The 19,601-nt window shown below is 39.3% G+C and overlaps 3 protein-coding genes across 3 annotated transcripts; 1 reads left to right on the top strand and 2 right to left on the bottom strand.

The window, feature by feature from the left end:
* Positions 1-1,608: 1,608 nt before the first annotated feature.
* On the bottom strand, positions 1,609-3,963 carry spc25 (SPC25 component of NDC80 kinetochore complex). Its single transcript, XM_085374828.1, has 6 exons — positions 3,816-3,963; positions 3,357-3,422; positions 3,030-3,176; positions 2,802-2,927; positions 2,015-2,113; positions 1,609-1,733 (listed from the first exon to the last, which is right to left on the bottom strand). The coding sequence occupies exons 1-6, from the start codon at positions 3,961-3,963 to the stop codon at positions 1,609-1,611; spliced, it is 711 nt and encodes a 236-aa protein (XP_085230954.1).
* Positions 3,964-6,664: 2,701 nt separating this feature from the next.
* On the top strand, positions 6,665-8,062 carry LOC146616249 (glucose-6-phosphatase 2-like). The gene is made up of 5 exons (XM_085373882.1): positions 6,665-6,888; positions 6,967-7,076; positions 7,152-7,263; positions 7,336-7,457; positions 7,548-8,062. The coding sequence occupies exons 1-5, from the start codon at positions 6,671-6,673 to the stop codon at positions 8,060-8,062; spliced, it is 1,077 nt and encodes a 358-aa protein (XP_085230008.1). The 5' UTR covers positions 6,665-6,670.
* A 2,425-nt stretch (positions 8,063-10,487) lies between these two features.
* Positions 10,488-19,080, bottom strand: abcb11a (ATP-binding cassette, sub-family B (MDR/TAP), member 11a). The gene is made up of 27 exons (XM_085374797.1): positions 19,032-19,080; positions 18,897-18,912; positions 18,761-18,809; positions 18,380-18,621; positions 18,208-18,292; positions 17,642-17,775; positions 17,376-17,547; positions 17,141-17,265; positions 16,896-17,070; positions 16,693-16,806; positions 16,494-16,604; positions 16,293-16,418; positions 16,002-16,205; positions 15,745-15,915; positions 15,468-15,657; positions 14,628-14,709; positions 14,435-14,543; positions 14,181-14,342; positions 13,980-14,084; positions 12,724-12,885; positions 12,424-12,627; positions 12,099-12,340; positions 11,858-12,014; positions 11,567-11,764; positions 11,257-11,463; positions 10,806-10,952; positions 10,488-10,688 (listed from the first exon to the last, which is right to left on the bottom strand). Exons 1-27 carry the CDS (start codon positions 19,078-19,080, stop codon positions 10,488-10,490), a joined length of 3,939 nt encoding a protein of 1,312 aa, XP_085230923.1.
* Positions 19,081-19,601: the final 521 nt, after the last annotated feature.

The following is a 19,601-nucleotide window of genomic DNA, read 5'->3' as shown; positions in this document are numbered from 1 at the left end:
AACATGACACTAATATCAAATAACAAGTTTTTTCATAATTTATATTACACTCGATACAAGGTCGACTAACACGAGGCTTTAATAAAGAAGTGCTTTATTACATCATTGATGTCTGTAGCACGCGTAAAAAAAGAGATTTGTAACAAACAAATAAAATAAAACTGTTTACATCAATGTTTAAGTGGTCAGTTCCTTATTATTCAGGATTAAAAGGTAAGCAGTTGTCCAAATGTCAATTCACTCGCTGGGCCCACGTCCTCATTTTAGGTTTGACAGCGTTATCATAGATAAAGGTGAACGGCTTGGACATTCATTGAGCTGCGGTTTGAGCAAGGCCTCGAAGGGGACTGGCATGGTCCCGCTCCTTAAATTCATATACCGTAAATGTCGGGCTATAAGCCGCTACTTTTTGCACAAGCTTTGAACCCTGCGGCTTTTAGTCAGGTGCGGCTTTTCTATGGATTGTCCGTGATTTTTGTCATATCGTAAGACGATTTGTTTTGTGTGTTCCGCTGTTGTACGGCACTACGTTGCCTGGCGGAAGGATCGGGGTTCAAGAGTGGTATGTTAGTCACATGTCCGTCCGCCAGGCAACATAGTGCCGTACGAAGTAGCGCGAAAAACAAACTTCAAAGTAGCGGTACGCGTTCAGCGGGAGGCGTGGATGATGAGCGGCGATAAACTTGCAAGTTATGCCCAAAAAGCAAGTTATGCCCAACTCCACCGGTGGATTCTGACAGCGTGGAAAAGTGTGAAAACATCCACGATCACCAACGGATTTTGAAGGGCTGGACTGCTGCATGATGGAGAGGAGGACACCGCCACGGCCCTTCTGAGGGTGTTCGACTCTGACACTGACAATGAGGATTTCTTTGGTTTTGAAAGTGACAACGAAGGAGAGAAGAAGAGTGGATGACGAAGCCATCCTGAGCCTGTTTGTATCCGACACTGGAGAAGAGGACTTTGGTGGTTTTAGTGCGCAGGAAGAAGAGAAAGATGGTGAATGACTGACTTTTCTTCTTGTTAAAGCTGTGTCACTGCACCTGAGCCTAAAAGGTAGTCCGAATCTATTTTTCTGGTGTGCTTTAGGCTACTGTTATGTACTACATGTGCAAATATGTACCCATAACTTGTTTTTCAAAATATTAATAAAAGGGGTGTGTCTCCAAACAGCCATCTCTTTCCTGACAATTCCCTTTGTGCATATTCTCTTACATATGATGAGTCAACATTGAAACACCTGCGGCTTTTGGTCAGGTGCGGCTAATGTATGTACAAAACAGGATTTTCCCCTGATTTTAGCTTGTGCGGCTAATATTCAGGTGCGCTTTGTAGTCCGGGAAATACGGTACTTATCTCCAATAAGAACTCGTCTGAAATGATGCCAAAAAAAGAAACTTAATCTTTTTAATAAGAAGAATTCACACGTGTTAGCTACTGAGTACAAAAGAGTATTTGAAATTCAAATCTAAGAGTCCTGAAGTTGACTTTTTATTTAAAGATTTGTAATCCTCCACTGATTACTCCATTGAATCCACTGTGCTTTCTTTAGTCCAAATTGCAGGGAGAATGTCACTGCGTGCTTTTCATCCTTCCCTGCGTTCAATTTTAGCGACGCGTCTGAGAGATAAACTCCTTCCTCACATTTGCCAGGAATGCTGGTAAATTATTGGTCTCCTGAAGTCGCTTTTCCAAGGCTGGCAAACACTTGAGCACGGGGTCACTGGAGACAACTGTAAAACAGAAAAAAAACAATGACTGATTACAGTGGATGCAATAAAAGAGTGAGCCACAAAATATCAGGTTAAGTGTTCCAATGTTTCTCTCTGGTCTTATTTGAACCAATTTTACAAACACATTAAATATCAGTGTGTTTTTTTGGTCTTCCTATAGCTTTTTAAATAATAATAAAAAGCTCATATCTATATTTGTGAATCTGTTTGAAATTAATACACAGAAATACTATTACATTACACAGGGTTGTGGAAAAAAAAAGTAGAGGTATTTAACTTACTCTGGTATGATCCGCTTTCATTAATCCCCATCGTGATGACATAGGCGCTGTCTGGATCAGAGGGGTTGATGTTTCGAAAAACAAACTGCAACTTTTCACCTTTAAAAGTTCAAAACAAAGTTCTTGAGTCGTATCAGAAGCGGCGTGTGTCACAAGGTGAAATCGCAACAACCAGCTGACCATCATTAAGTTGCACAACACTTTTTCAGTAACAGTACACATGTCCAGAGTTTCTTCACGATCTGATTATATTCACTCTGAGCTGTGCATGTCTTTATCGTTAATGATGATTCATACAAGCATAAATATCAATCAGTTCACCATGGTAACAGGAATATGCAGAGCAGAGCCTTCATTTTAATCCACCGAAGGTAAAAATATTACTTTACGATTATAGTCTTTCTATTCAATGCATTCAACTCAACCATCAATTAACAATTAAGCAGTTTGTAGGTCAGAATTACTCTAGTTTGGATATGTGCATGCAGACAGCTTCAGAAACATAATGAATGTGGTTCCACTGTTTTAACTAGTACTCATGTACTGAGTATTTATTCCATTCCGACAAAAAAAATCAAAATAATTATAATATTGATTATCACTTCTGAATAGCTAGAGCTTTTATCCTTATGGTTGTTTTATTTTAGAAAGTATCATAACCATATCAGTCATGATCAGCCTAAAAGGAACAGCAAGACCAAAACCTCTTGCACAAAAATCTGTTACAGATAACATAAACAAGAGTCGACAAACATATGTGTATCAAAAATGCATGGTTTTTGCATACCTTTAACCAGCTGTGTTTTGCCGAGGATTGTTCGTACCTCCAACCCCAGATGATCCTGAAAGACGAGTCTGGCTTTTTGGAGATTCTTCAGTCTGTCTTTGTTTGCTTTGTATTGAGATTCAATCACTGAAATGTAGGCAGAAAAAATAAGTGTACTATACAATACAGTCACAGTTTAATATTTAATTTATACGTTACAGCATCAGTGTCACAATCACACAATCTTACGTTCTTTTCTCTTGGTTTGTTCTTCTTTAAGCTTCTCAATCTTCTGGATAATGTCCTCTTTCTGCATATCCTTCTCCTGAATCTCAGATATCACTTCAGATATTGCCTGTCGTTTCTCTTTTAAAGCCACTTTTTTCCGTTCGAGGTCTACGAGGCAAACATTGTGTCAGTACACAAGTTGTGTCAGTACAACTAAGTCCAGAGATAAAGTGAAGATGCGGAAGCAGCATTACAAACCACCATTTTCACATGTACACTTGAACTCAGCAGTATGACCTACATTTAAGGTACATGCTAATACTGTGTGCCTAATTTACTGAAACTCACCTTTTTTGAATGTCTGTATTGTTTCAAACAATATGTCATCATCCTTACACTTCTTTAAACACGTATCTGCAACAGAAAACATTTATTATCAGCCATATCAGACAACTCTTATCAAGTAAGAAAATATGTATAATGTTGTAATCCACTGTGCTGGACGATACTCAGACTGTCTTAAAACACTCCAAAAACACAACTTTGGACCTAGTTGTTATTAAACCTGTAAGACTAAATGTTACTCATAATTAATATTCTTTCTTTGACATGTTTGCCTTTATTGGATAGTGAAGCAGTGAAGATAGGAAAGTGAGGGAAAAAAGGGGACAATAGGGTGTCTTAAAAACTAAAAAGTCCATGTGCAATTTATTTTCTATTGAAATAAAGGATATTAATAATGAAAACAAGCTGAACAGATGTTTGTATATGTAGTTCAACATTAAAAATAAATTTTAAAAAACTTACCAATTGCTGACTTCACAAACTGCCTGTGGGATTGGGCCAACTCTGCCGTTGTGTCTATTATGTCTGTGTATGTTTTAAGCTCCTTGTTGTGGATCTCCTCCATTGCACTTGTAAACCTATCGCTCATGTTTGGGTCAGTGATGGACATCACGGTGCTTTGTTATGAATCTGTGGTAAAACACAAGCACAATTTTCACTGCAGAGCCAGACAACTGTAGTGGTCGGTCAACACTGGCGCAGAACAGAATACAGAAAAAGCTGCTCAGAGTAATTTATTTGTCCAGGATATGAGTGTCGCCCACAATCAAAGACATTATCACATAATGATGAAGATGAAATAGTAATAAAAATCTATAAAGAACATTAGAAAAAGAACATCATAAATAAACAGCAACAAGTAACAAAGTTGTGAATAAGACATGAAATTAATTGCAGTTAATTGGTTTTGATTTAGCGTACAAAGCAGTCAAATAAACTTTTAATTGATTTTTTTATTTTATTGTGAGTTAACTATTTTAATGCTGAACGCGCTCTCAATGCTGCTTTTTATTTCTAACATGAAGTCTGTACATTAGAGCTCTGAAACTTGGAAATGGATGGATGGAAATGGATGGAAACGAACATTAAGGGTTACTCTGTGTGCTCAGCTCTGACACTTTCCTGTAGCCTAAAACGAAGATGAGACCTTGCTTTGTGAGCAGATTAAAATGAAATTGATCTAATCGATTGAACAGGTATTTTTGGTATTCTCTGTATTCTTTGCTCTGTTTACAAAGCTGTGTAAACAGCTTCCAGCAAGGTAAAACAGCCTTAGCAGCAGATTAAAGATAAAGTATAAAAACATTTCTTGCATCATGTATGCATGTAAATCACAGAATCTGATGTACAGCTACTGCTTAACAACTTGCACACATTCCCCCAGCAGAGAATCTACACGGCTTTTAAGACATGCTGTAAATAAAAGAATCTGAGAAAATGTGGCACTTTCGGCCAAAACATCGCTTCGTAATAAACCCCTCAGGCGGCTGTGTGTAATCTAGCAGTGTATTCTTGGTAAATTGTTAATTTTATAGTTGTTAGTGCTCTAGTAAACTTTTTTTTCCTTTGGCTTAACCAATGTACAATGACCCAGACGTTATGGAGATAAAAGCAAGATTAAAAAGTACAACAGTACAGAATAGGCTGTGCTGTACTGTGTTGTATTTACATTAATATTTTAAAAGACTGCACTGTGGCTGTTATTTCCAGCAAACAATGACACCAAAACATTTCAAAGCATATCAAAGAGTACAGCTGAAACCATCGTCAGTTAAAACAGTTTTAAATGTTTACTGGCATAATTAGTTATTTAATTAGTTCACAATTGACCTGTCGCTAGTAACAGCTGGCTTTATTATTTAAATACAACATCCATCCATCCATCCGCTACCGCTTATCCTTTTCAGGGTCGCGGGGGGTGCTGGAGCCAATCCCAGCTGTCATAGGGCGAGAGGCGGGGTACACCATGGACAGGTCGCCAGTCTGTCGCAGGGCTAACACACAAGGACAGACAACCATTCATACTCACATTCACACCTAGTGGCAATTTGGATTATCCAATTAACCTATCCCCACAAACTGCATGTCTTTGGACGGTGGGAGGAAGCCGGAGTACCCGGAGGGAACCCACGCAGACACGGGGAGAACATGCAAACTCCACACAGAAAGACCCCGGCCTGATGGTGGAATTGAACTCAGGACCTTCTTGCTGTGCGGCAACAGTGCTAACCACCGTGCCGCCCACAAAAATACAACATTATTTGTGCATATCGGACAACCGGTGACGTAACAGCTACACCAAAACCTACTAACAACATTAGCATGCCAATGCTAACGTTAGCCGGGGGAACATTAACGGTTAGTTCGTCATCGATTAGCTTGCAAATGAAACCAAAGGATATTTTACAAATGTGGCTTAAACTAGTCAGTCCATTAACGTTTCCGTGTAACACTCACATGTTTTGAAGAGAACTCTAGATTTACGTCTTGCTGTTGCGCAGGTCGTTATTTTCAAAAATCCGCGGTCTAAACGTAGGGGGCGGGCACTCAACGACAACCGGAAATTACGTTAATCATTCATATTATTTCCTCTGCTTTCAAATGAGCTAAACACTGTTATGTTTTTAAACCGAGAAAACATGGTTTAAAAATATTAAATAGCCCACTCCTCTTGCTAAATTTATATTTATAATGATATATATAATGTTTTCAGGATGTTTTTTGCTGAAACGATATCCCACCTTGTGGTCAGTATGTGGAAGTTCAGATGGATCCGAAATTCCGTCCAAACTATATAAAACAACATTATACTTTTTTCAGTATTTGTGCTCTGATTAGAATGGGAAGATAGCTGAATGCTAACAGATGTACTCAGTGAACTCTACTGTGCCAGATGCCAGATGGGCTGTGTTTTTCTCTTGCAGCATTATAGGAAGTTCATTTTGTTGCTACGTTCACTGAGAATGAGAATATTAATGAGGCTGAAAGGATCCAGCAGGTTACGTGTAACTGTCTTTCTTCGTGTGTACAATGGCTAATATTTAACAATTGTAAAAGCAATGTTCTGTGAAAAATCTAATGTCTACATGCTCAGGGTGTAAACAGTTTTGTAACATGTCTTAAAATGCTGAGCCCTAATGGCAACATTATTTTATGTTGGGTTCAAAGCAAAGATGTTGCAGTTGTTGCCATGGCTTCATTTAATGATTTATGATACCAGGTTGATATAAAGTTCCTGAGGTAGGAAAGGACTCACGGTGCTTTAGCTGGCATTGAAGAAGAAGCTGTTGCAGTTGTGTACATAGATAGGGAACCACATGGATTTTGTCTACAGCTTTGGTGTGCAGGTTATACAGTACCTGCAGAACAACTACTGGCAATACCATGACTTCATTGATTTTGTGTCAGTAGTGGGTGACCCTCGTAATATTTTCTCTGTTTATTTCCCTCTCTGGTTCCATCTCAGTCACAATGTTGGCACCAAGATGATTTGGGTGGCTGTCATTGGAGACTGGTTCAACCTTATTTTTAAATGGTAAACCTACTCTTAGGTTAGCATTTGTATCTTTATTTTATGTATTTCTGAACTTTATTCTTATATTTTCTTTTGCAGGATTTTATTTGGGCACCGACCATACTGGTGGGTGCAAGAAACACCCTTCTACCACAATGATTCAAAACCACATTTGGACCAGTTTCATATAACTTGTGAAACAGGGCCAGGTTAGTATGCATGTACGAGTCAGGACTTAAAACTATTAAAGGGTAGAAAACTTTATTTAATGTTTTTCTGAACAGGCAGTCCATCTGGTCATGCCATGGGCTCATCATGCGTGTGGTATGTGATGATCACTTCTGCTTTAAATTTTGCTCGGCCTTCCCGCGCCTCATCTGTACACAGCTTTCAAAGGTGAGAGGTTATATACATCTTTACAATTAAATTAGTTGTCTTGTCTTTTTTTAATATGTATTATTCCTACAGGTTTTGTCTTCTGAGGTCCTTTTTGTGGATGACTTTCTGGGTCATTCAGATAAGTGTTTGCATCTCCAGGATTTTTATTGCAACACACTTTCCACATCAAGTTATCCTCGGTGTTTTCACTGGTGTGTTCCACTCTGCTGTCAAAAAAATATCTGATATATCTGTTGTTTTGTGTTCGGACTAAAGACCTTTTTTCTTTCTTTAATGTGTAGGCATGCTGATTGCTGAGGCCTTTGATCACATCCCCTCAGTCTACAATGCAAGCTTGAAAGTTTACCTCCAAACCAACATTTTTCTTTTCTCTTTCGCTGTTTGCTTTTATTTGCTCTTTAAACTGTTGGATATCGATCCCATGTGGTCAGTCAGCAAAGCCAAGAAGTGGTGCGCTAACCCAGACTGGATCCATCTCGACACAACGCCTTTTGCCGGTCTGGTTAGAAACCTGGGAGCCTTGTTTGGGCTGGGCCTGGCAGTGAACTCTGAGATGTTCGTTCAGAGCTGCAAAGGGAAGAACGGCTGCAAAAGTATGTTTAAACTCATGTGCGTGACTGCAACGCTCACATTTCTGCAACTGTACAACTTTATTAAAATGCCCACTCACAATGAGGCTCTGTTTTATATACTGTCGTTCTGTAAAAGTGCTTCAATACCTCTCGGTGTGGTTGCTGTTATTCCTTACTGTGTTAATTTGCTCATCAGAGAGCATGAAGAGAGGAAGCTAGCTTAGACTGTGGAGCAGCTTTCAAGTTTTACAATATTACCCCCAACACTTATTGATCAAGGATATCAGCAAGGTTGAATGGTAGTGTTGGCAAACAAGTGTAAATATGTATGTGTATTATGGAGGTAATCACACGAGACTGAAACAATGTATGTTTAAAAAAGTTGCATTTGTGGGTTTGAATAGCATGTTTTGAAATTTCCATTTGCTTGATCTGTTGCTTACCTGAGTCCATTCTATGGTGTTTGTTTTATATGTAAATCACAATAACTGTAAAGACTGTTCAATTTCTTATTAAAGAGTTTCTTTGGGACATTATACAACCCTGGAATCATTCGGGAGATGCTTTTGCCTGAAGTGTTTTCCCATTTTTTCCTTACGAATATCCATCCTTTTTAGGGTTTACGTCCGTGTTTAAGAGGTTACACACAAATTAGAGCACAAATGGTTTTTGAAAACTTCATTTTGACAGTTTACATCACAACAGCCTGAAACAAAATCAGACCTCCAGATTTTATTGTGACCTGTTAGCCCATCAGTTCTGTGTAAAAGTCAGCTAGATAACAAGTAAGATCCCTTACCACTGCAGCTCAGATGAAAGAACAGGTGAAATTTTAGATTGTCAGAAATGACAGTTTATCGATATTTATATCATGTCAGAAATGTCAGTTATAAAAGTATCATTTTTAGTTTTTAAGCACTTTAAATGTATGGACATACAGCTTGCTCTGCATGCATTGAATAATCTCTTGTAGCTCTCTTCAGGAAAACTTAGATATTAATCAGCCAAAATAAGTGAAGCAGAACAGAAGCTGTGATGTAACTAGATTAGGCAGATTAGGTAAACTCCCCAGCAGAACGTATTTCCACGTTTTTCTCCACCATCCCGGGTTGCTTAGCATCCAGCGGCACCTGAGGCTGGCTCTGAATTATGTAACTGTCCTAAGTGCGTAGGCTCCTCATTAAGCCCAGCTCGAAGAAACATCTGTGTGCCTGGGTGCTTTATTATCAACTGGTACTGAGGGTGCAGCAACAGAGAACCACTCAGCAGCCTGAACTCTGTCCACTCCAGCTCCAGCATAGTTAATATAAATATTTATGAAAACTAATTTGCCTAAGAAAAGAATTTTCTTTCAATACAGCTACAATTTAAAGGAGAACTTGCTTTAGGTATAAAGACCTCTGTTATTGGTTATGTTTAAATATAAAATGAAAAAAAAAAAAGATTTCAGCACCCATGAGCAAAATATTTCCTCCTTACAGATAAAGTACTCTTTCTGACCTCAAAAGGTCCAAAGGTCCCAATTAAATGGTGGTTAGCGCTGCTGTGTCACAGCAAGACCGTCCTGGGTTCAAATACGTTTGCCAGATGGGGCCTTCTTTCTGGGTTAGGTTAACTGGCAATGAATTGGCTGTAGGTGATAATGGTTGTTTATCTCTCTGTATTAGCCCTGTAGTAGACCTATAACACATTCACTGTGTGCCCTGCCTTTTGCTCTCTGGGAGCTAGGATGGACTCCATGCTACCATCACATGAACTAGCTGAGTAGAAGAAAATAGATGCTTAAATATCCATAATAACTTCTATATGTGAAGTTTAAAACAATATAGTAAGATGTATTGTTTTAAACTGAAGAGAAATGTTGATATTTTGGTAAGAAAAAGCCGTACCAAAACATTAGAAATAGATTACTTTAATGATTGTATTATTATACAATTTTAAAAAATATATATATATATATTTTTTAAAAAAAAACAATAACTGTGGTTCAGTGATACAAACGTGGCTTAATACATGCAAAAGTCTTTATCCTCATCTTCTTCATTTATAAACACTCATTACAGGCAAATAAATATACAAAAAAGAGCTTTATCGTCACATAATTAATTGATAACAAAAACAGATTCTTGTGCGGTTTAGATCATTCCATTTGGTGTTATTTGGCAAAGTTTAGATGTGGAGTCGGTGGTATCCCAGTACTTATGGACAGATTTTATGGAGTTAAGTATATTAAACGTTTATGTGTCCTTCATAGTTTGGGGAAACCTGGAGATGAGTATCACTATTTATTTGAATATAGACAGAAATATCTGCCTGTATATTTTAGGTTAAGACCAAATGCTTATGAGATGGAGTTAATTAGCATTAAGGATATAATTGTACAGAGTAAACTGACAAATTTTGTAAAGAAATTGTATCTGTATTTGGACATGGGAGATTTGCTGATAGATGTGTTGATTTTAATGATGATGATGATGATGTGTACTGAAGAAAAGAAAATTTGTAGATTTTCTTTTTTTATCCTGGGAGGAGTTTTATGAAAACGAAGTAAAGTTGTGCATTTAAATGAGCAGGATATGAGGGACGATTTTCCAAATGGTTCAAGTTTGCAACTAAACGGCTCTGTAAATACAACAAGCTCAAATAATTCTAGCTGATCGGAGCACCTGTTGTGACCAGTTTGTAATAGGCGCCCCTCTTGGCCATGAGTTTATCATGTGTGCCTTGCTCGATGACAGCTCCATGAGACATCACAGCTATGATGTCTGCAGTCTGGATGGTTGACAGCCGGTGAGCGATGACGATGCAGGTTCGTCCTTTTCTTGCCTCATCCAGAGCAGTCTGCACGGTCTGCAGGACAAAAAATCTCTGTCATCAGCGAGTTCCTTTTGTGTGTCATGGATATATGATATGGATGTTTTGTCAAACTTTCATTTAAAAGACTAGATTAGAGGACTTAAAAGATACCTTTTCACTTTCAGTATCCAGGGCAGACGTGGCCTCATCTAACAGCAGGATCTTGGGGTTCCTGACAATAGCACGTGCAATAGCGATGCGTTGTTTCTGTCCTCTTGACAGCTGCGAGCCCTGGGCACCAACCTGAGTCTCATATTTCTACCAGTTTGAAAGAGAGAGAAAAGCAGCAAGTTATACTCTAAGTTCACCACAAGTCATCTTTAAAATGTGTGTTTGTTTGATTTTTTTTAGGATAGTAAACCTATACTAAGTGCATTTAGCATCTGGAAAACGCTTGTCTGCACATTCTGCCAGTTACCTTCTAAAAGGAACTACAGGCAATCAACGTCACATTCAATTTAGCTTTAATTCTGAATTTATGCTTAGTTCGCTTACTCAGCTTTCTTTTTAATCAAAAAATGACTGACCGGACAACATTTCAAGTCATTTCAGTCCTACTCACATCAGGAAGCGTCATCACAAAGTCGTGAAGATAAGCTTTCTTAGAAGCTTCAATAATCTCCTCCATGCTGACACTGCGGGTGTTATCTCCATATTGTATGTTCTCAGCTATACTGCAGTCAAACAAAACTGGCTCCTGGGACACTATCCCAATCTGAGATCTTAGGAAAGGCACATTGACTGAATGAGATGGGACGCCATCAATCACCTGAAAAGAAAAGGTGACACAGTTACAACAGAGCGAATGGTTTTGCTCACACTGAATACATTTTGTGTATCTGAAATTAACATTTAAATCAGTCAACACACACCACTTGCCCTTCATCAGGGTCATAGAACCTCTCCAGCAGTTGAACGCTTGTGCTTTTCCCGCAGCCGCTGCTCCCAACAAACGCCAAAGTCTGCCCGGGCTTCACAGACACACGGAGGCCCTTCAACACCTGGGTGTCCGGTCGTGTCGGATAGGTAAATTTGCAATTAAGGAAATTTATTTCTCCTCTGAAGTTTTTCTAAAGATGGATGACAAGATTCACAAAAGTAACACGGGCTACATCTTAAAACTCATGAACCATTTCAATGTACAGTTATTGACATTCACCAACCCATATCTCTCCATCTGACTGGCTTATGCTGATTTTAGGAACTCTGTCCAACAATTTGAAAAACTGGGCAGCGGCAGTTTTGGCTTTGGCATAATCTGGAGTGAACGAGGAAGCTCTGCCCAGTGCTGTCCCACTGATCACGACTGCTGAAATCACCCTGGGGAAACACATGACCACAGTGTTGATGTTTGGCAATCACATCACAAAGTTGAACATGTCAAAAAGCAAGATTTTTACCAACCTAAAAACAAACATATATTGCAGACCCTCAGCCCTGACCAGGAAGCCTCCGTATCTAAATGAAGCAGCATAAGCCAAAAAGATGACACACTGAGCAAAGCCAAAACAGAGCCCATAGATGTTGGCTTTCTTCTTGGCAGACTTATAAGGCAATTCAAGTTTCTGCTCATACGAATCCACAAATGAGCTCTCTTTGGCCAAACCTGCAATGGTTCTGATGTTGGCAAGAGCCTCACTGGATACCTGTGGGAGAGAAATCACTTAACCGCAAGAAATTCAAAGCTGCCTGTGTACTGGTGTGATATTAAAATGGAAGATGAGCTTACCTGACCTGCTTCTTCCATTGCCTTCTTATCTTCATTTGCAAAACCTGTCAGCATCTTGGCTTGGAATACCCCAGACAGCCCAATGAGCGGCAGGAAGCACAAAATTACCAATGTTAATTTCCAGCTGAAGTAGAAGGCAATGATGAAAGAGACTCCTATGCTGGTCACTGAGTTAACAATCATGCCAATCTGGGATCCCGTTGCCTACAGAAATTATTCAAGCATGTTAAAAAATATTAAAAAACAAGATTTTAATTGTAAAACCAAACTGTGAAAACAATCCTGTAGTTTCCTACTTACCCCCTGAACCATGGATGCATCTGTGGCCAGTCTGGTGGTCAGAGCTCCAGGACTGTTTATAGGGTTATCAAACCAGCCAATCTCTTGTTTCAACATGGCCTGGAAGCCCACTTTTCTCAGGCGGCGCGTCAGAAGCTCTCCAGATTTAGCAAAAGAATATCCCTGTAATATTAAATGTGCACTGTAAAAAAGCCATAAAATACAGTATTGACCCTCTAACCACACATTGATTCTTACCATTACTCTGTACTCAGTTCATTTTAAAATTGATTTATACAGCGCCTAATCAGAACAACAGTCGCCTCAAGGCATTTTATATTGTAAGATAACCCCTAACCCTATTTTATCCAATCTGCTAACCTTCTTCAGAAAAATTATGGCCCTTTTTCCCTTCCCATGGCCCTTTAACATAAACCAGTGACACACTCCGGGGCCTGATCAACCCTGGCAGGGCCTCTTTGGATGACGGTGTCTAGTGATAATGGCCGAAACACCCGATGAATCCAAGGTCCACTACTGACGATGTGTCCCAAATTTTAATATGATAATTTAGATCAGATCTCTAATCCCTAAACCTAACCAAGGAAAAATGGCAGATTATCTTGGGTAAAAGAACGAAAGTTGAGGCACACAACAATGTGTGCCGCTGGTAAAGTTTCTGTGCTGCTTTTCCTCATAACAGCCATCCCCCAAGATTTTCTCCATTTAAAGCAATGCATTGTCAGGGATTGTAACATCTAGTCCTTTTAATGAACCCGATTTATGATGACAATGTCAGACCTTTGGATCTTGTACTGTGGTTTGAATGGTGTTTGTGTGTTTTCTGTTGGAGAGGAAAGCAAATGTCCCCTCACTGGTACATTAAAGATTTACTCTGCTCCACTCTAATTTAATAACGCTACCAACAGTTTTGTTTTGTTTTTGGTATTTATGTTGCCTTTGCTTCTGTGCAGTAAAGAAACCACAGTATAATTAAAACCCACGTTGCCAAGCCCCACCTGTTTTAGCTATCTTGACTCTGTTATGACTGCTTTCATGGCACGCGCAGGCAATTCAGTCATCAGATAGCCACACACATGTAGAACATGTGCAGAAAGGCAGGCGTTGTTCACATGTCGCCTGTATAATTCTTCATTTTTGTCATACCTATCACATTATTGCAGTTCATCTTCTTCTAGAGACATAAACAATTTCTCCACAACTGCTATTCTAGATTATGTTTTGTTTTTAATATGTCTAAAATTGCAACAGCATACCTGTAAAAACTGTGAAATGAAACTAGCCACGGCCACGATGCAGAACAGAACACATATCCCATTGATCTGTTTCCTCTGTTCATTCAAGTCCTGAATTGCAAAAGTCTGTAAAAACAAATACCGGTGAAATATTTTAGCCCATGCTCAAACCAGCTGTACATGTAAAAGATGACATGCGTTCTTCATGAGAACAGCTCTTACCCCAAGAATCTGGCTGAACAAGATGGCATATATGGGGTTGACAGAGCCATTGACCGCAGCTCCCAGTGAGCCAAGCAGCATGTAGGGCCATTCCTGCTGATTGTACTTAAGGATACGTGCAACTGGAGCAGGCTCTACATGTTCTTCCACATCATTTTGTTGCTGTTAAAAGATATGTGTAAGGACCATTGTTTTTCATAGAACAGTTATTAATTGTCTTGGCATATTACATAGCACGAGAGGAATCTCTGTACATTTTCTGATTTGATATTCGTGTCCGTAGCAATCTTGAGGCTGCCTGATAGTGCATCAGGGACAAAGTCATTTGACAACTGGCTCCAAGATCGCAGCCGCAGAGAGCTCCTGCAGGTGTAATATAGAGAATATCAAAGTATTTTCTTACTGATGATCTTTTCCCATGATCTCCTTCAAGTGGACTTACTGTACCTTTTACTGGATCTACGGCTTCCACGGCTAAACCCCCCTGCTTTTAGATCAAAGTCTTCTTCAGGAGCTTCACTGATCACATCTGGAAGTAAAACAATCAAGCATTAAAGTTTCCTTTGAGATTTGACAAACACAAGAAATAACTATAACATACTTTAAAGGATTTCCCCTTTGAAATGCATTTAATGTTTGGCCTTGACTGAAGCCATTAATTCAGCATAAGCATAGGTCCAGTTCTTTTGTGGCATTTAAGCTGCATATGGCCAAGACAGCACCACAGCACCAAAGCTGTAAGTGTCATGAACAACCTAAGGCCCAAACCTTTTGCTATGTTGCTATGTGACTGAGAGCTTTGAAATGTGCTCTTTCAACCAGGCAGGAAGGTCTTATTTGCATGCGATAGTGTGGAACAGCACAATAGGAGGTGTACATGGTGTAAAGGGTGCAGAACTTTTAATTATGCGTCATCACAATGTAAAGCAACTACACTCTCTAACTGTATCAGACAAACAACAGGCAGCCAACTTGTTATCCTGAATTTCCAACCGTGCATGACAATCTCTGTCTAGTCCAGGTAAATATGTCTTCAACAGGGAAAAACATACAAAATGAATTTGAGAAATCACCAAAGGTTGGAACATATTCTCTATCAGATTAAATTTAGTTCTAAATTTAAATGTTTAAATTTAATTTAAATGTTCTACATCATATTCTGGACATATTTGGGCATTTGATTTTGTTTAACATTTGAAGATTATACCATAAATTTTGATCCACGCATTTTCATTTTCTTGTACCAAAAGTCCAAATCTAGTAATTGACAGACCACATGAATCCTACCACTAGTTGTGTTGGTTTGGCCTTGGCTTTGCAGGGTGACCAGAGTGAAGTAGACGCCTTGCTTCCCCAGTAACTCGCTGTGTGTTCCTCTCTCCACAGCCTGCCCGTGCTCAAATCCTATAATAACATCTGCATTTCTAATCGTGGAAAGACGATGAGCTATAGAAATCGTCGTCCTGCCTGTGCGCACCTGCAGATATGGTTGTTATTAGGGTGTCAGTCCCCTAAACAAGATGCTAATGAAGTCAAAATGTATGAAATATAAAAAATGGCTCACGTTATCCAGTGCTTCCTGGACTATAGCTTCACTTTCATTGTCCAGGGCAGATGTGGCCATATCCAGCAAGAGGATCTTGGGGTTTCGGATGAGCGCACGAGCTATGGCAATACGCTGCTTCTGCCCTCCGCTCATCTGGCCTCCACCTTCACCCACCATAGTTTCAAATTTCTGGAGTATAAGAGTAAAATTACAGCACATGACTGTAAAACTGCTGTAACTTCTGCAATTGTGCTGTATATCATTTTTAAATGTACCTGTGGTAGCTCCATAATAAAATTGTAGGCATTAGCCTCTTTTGCCGCCTGGATAATGTCGTCCACGGTTACTCCAGGTCGACCAAATCGGATGTTCTCTGCAATGGTGGTAGCAAACAGCACTGGCTCCTGCTCAACAATCCCAATTAGAGATCGTAGCCACTGGATGTTCAAAGTACGGATGTCATGACCGTCCAAAGTCACCTAAGAAGGATATTTTATTACAAGACGTTACAACAAAGCCCCCAAACATCTCATTGCCTGTGTCTGAAAAGTTTCTCAGATAGTTACCGTTCCTTCCTTTGGGTCATAAAACCTTTGAATGAGCTGGACTGTGGTGCTCTTTCCAGATCCACTTGGTCCAACAAATGCGGTGGTTTCTCCTGCTCTGATCTGCATGCTCAGATTATCTAAAATCTGAAAAAGGTTGTTGACTTTCAGTGCGTGTAAAACTGAAACATGACAGAACAAATATCAAGCAAAGAATGTTACCTTGACGTCAGGCCGGGATGGGTAGTAGAAAGTGATATTGTGGAACTCAATATCACCTTTTACTTTGTCTAATTTGTGACCTTCTTCTGATAGACAATCAATTTCCGGTTCCTGTGAAAGTAGCAACAAATAAACTTTATTCATTATTTTAACATTGACTAATTTGGTTCTTCTGGTTATGTAAGTTAGCTGGTTTTACCCGGTCAATTGTCTCAAAGATACTCTTTGCAGCAGCGCGACCAGAAGCGAAGGCCTCCAGGCACGGTGAGGCCTGGCCAAGGTTCATTGCTGCCATGAGTACACCAAAGAAAACCTAAAACAAACACAGCAGCATTAAAAGTCAGCAGTTTTCCATCTTTGTATTCTACAGAGTATTACCATTTAGAATTTAATATTTCATACCTGAATAAGAGTACCAGCCGTCATCTCCTTAGTGTCGATGACCAGTTTAGATCCGTACCAAAAGGCCAGACCATAGCAGAGGAAAATGATGCACCACAGGTATCCCTGAAACACTCCTATGATTGTTCCTTTTTTAACTCCCCAATTTTGAGCTTCCACAAGGTTTCTGTCATACCTGTGCAAAATTTGTATTTTAGCATCATTACAAATAAAAGTATTAGCATTTATATTGTACTACAAAATACCTTTCAGCTTCTTTTTCCTCCCCTCCAAAAGCTGCTACCGTTCTGATGGATGACAGGACCTCATCAGCCACGGCCCCTGCCTTTGCATAGGCTTTAAGCTCTCGTCCTGTCAGTCTGGCCACAGCCTGCAGGAACCAGGAAGAAAAATGCACAAAATAAAAACATATCAAAGCTTAAACATAACAGGAAAAAAGGTATCTATCCACCAACTGCCAACTGACTATCAAACGCTTACCATAGCCATCAGTCCAGCACCTATACCTATCAGAGGGCTCACTGCTATGACCACCAGAGTCAGCTTCCACCCACCAATGAACCCAACCATGAAGCCAAAAACAAATGTAGAGATCCTCTCAATAAATATAGACACCTGATCAGCAATGGCACTGTTAATCTTGTTGATATCGCTATAAAAAGAAAAAAGCAACAGAATGTGTAAAAACATGTTGAGCAAAACAGTGATAACAGGCTGATCAGCAGGCAGAGAGAGACACAACGTACTCAGATATCCTCGTGTTTAGTTCACCCACAGAGTTGCAGTCGAACCATCCAATCTCCATTCGCATTACTTTTCTGAAATAAGTCTTTCGAATTCTCTGTGTTTGCTTTGCAGCCGCCGTCACCCAGAATGCAATCTAAAATGTGATTTTTTTAAAAAGACATCACATTATACAGACACAAGCCATGCATTTTCAGAAAGGATTTAAACAAACTCCATATTTTTATTCTTTAATTCAGGATTACTCCTTATTCTGGTTCTTGGTGCAGCTCATCAGTTTGTCCACTACCTGAAACAAACCTTTCCCTTTCAGGAAACTTTTCTTCTGATTGGCTGCCCTTTATATTGAGAAGGTGTGAGCAGCACATGGAGGGGGGATGCTGTTCTTACACAGCCATGAGCCTGAGATGACCGTGTTAAAAATACCCTCTCTCATTAACAGCACAAAGGCCAACAGCTGATAGTAAATGGTCTTAAATTGAGTGCTAAGTGGATGTTTGAAATTATTCACCAGAAGCGACAAAAAAGAATCAAAAATTAAAGCTGAGTATGTAACATGCATACTTACCTGAAAGTAACTAACAATCAGAACACCGAATCCAATCCCAACATAGTAATACGCAAACAAGGTCATCTGTGCTTCAATATCCACCCTACCAAGAGAACAAAAATGAGTAGCAGTAACAACAATAACTCTTTACTGTAGCAACAATCTCATCTGGAATAAACAAATGACTTACCCGCAGTAGAGTGTGGTGTTTTCATCCGTTTCATACACGGTGTCGTTAACCCAGTAAATAGTATTGTTGTTGCAAGTCTTGTTGGGATCTTTCAGCTCTTGGACCTCGCGCTCATAATCCACAAATGTGTTTGTCATCATGCCATAAACGAGGAGCATGAGCGGTGAGGCTGCGCCGTGTACAAGGGCACACACACTCCCCACCACCATCATCACGATGTCTTTCCAAGTGGCAAATCGGAACTGAAAATGGGAAATTGTGGATTTGTGCTTGTGGGAATAAAGAATGTTTCGTGCTTATCTACCTTTTTTTTTTTGATCATTCAAGAGCAAAGGTAAGGAAAAGAACAAGCTTTTATAGAGTCATGGAAAAAATATTTACCAGCTGAAAGTATCCAACACTCAGAGCATTTTCTTTTTTCTTCTCTTCCCTGTAAAACATGTAAATAACCTATGACTGTAAATGACAGAAAAACTGCAAACACATAGCATGTTAATGTCTCCCAACCCAAACTTACCCATTTTGACTGTCATCTGAAAAGAAGGGAAATTATAATTAGAGTAATTGCTTAGCTTTTTTAAGCAAAACTATTAGTAAGATATATGTAATGATATTTAGTCCTTTTTTTCCCCACTAAAAGTAACTCACTCACCTTCTTTATCTGCATGTGGGGGTGATGTAAGACTGACCTTCTTCTTCATTTTTGTCGCTCTGACTCAGGCAGTTGTATACTTACTTTCTGTGGATAGAAAAGTTAAACATTGGAATAAATATCAGTGTAACTTAATATACTTTAAATGTAATGTAAATGAGGCAAGTTACACTGTATTTTATTGGCACAAACAGACAGGAAAAAGGATGACATGATCTGCTGAGAATTCAATAATTTCAGACAAGCTGATAGCATGTGGGTTGAATTAACTTCTTTTTATCGTGCTGTCTTGTTCATTGTTTTCAATTTTTATCCAGCTGCTTGGACATACGAAGGACAAGGGAAATATTTCAGCAGCACATTACTCTGCACAGGTCAGGATACCAATATAAATGATAAAAGATTAAAACACAACAAACAACATGAATAAGTATTAATGGGTTTAATAAACCACTCTGGGTCTTAAATCAGTGTATCAGAATCCACATACCTGGACTTCTTGGTGAATCTCTGCTTTCTTACGAAACCCACCAACAACGCTGAGGTTCTTCAGAGGAATGTCCTATCTCA

This window comes from Diplotaxodon limnothrissa, linkage group LG16 (assembly GCF_057381915.1).
Source record: "Diplotaxodon limnothrissa isolate DT_005_m linkage group LG16, D_limnothrissa_male_GT1.1, whole genome shotgun sequence".
Taxonomy (NCBI): Eukaryota; Metazoa; Chordata; class Actinopteri; order Cichliformes; family Cichlidae; genus Diplotaxodon; species Diplotaxodon limnothrissa.
Note: the sequence above shows the minus strand (reverse complement) of the source record. Positions and strands in the feature narration are given on the sequence as shown.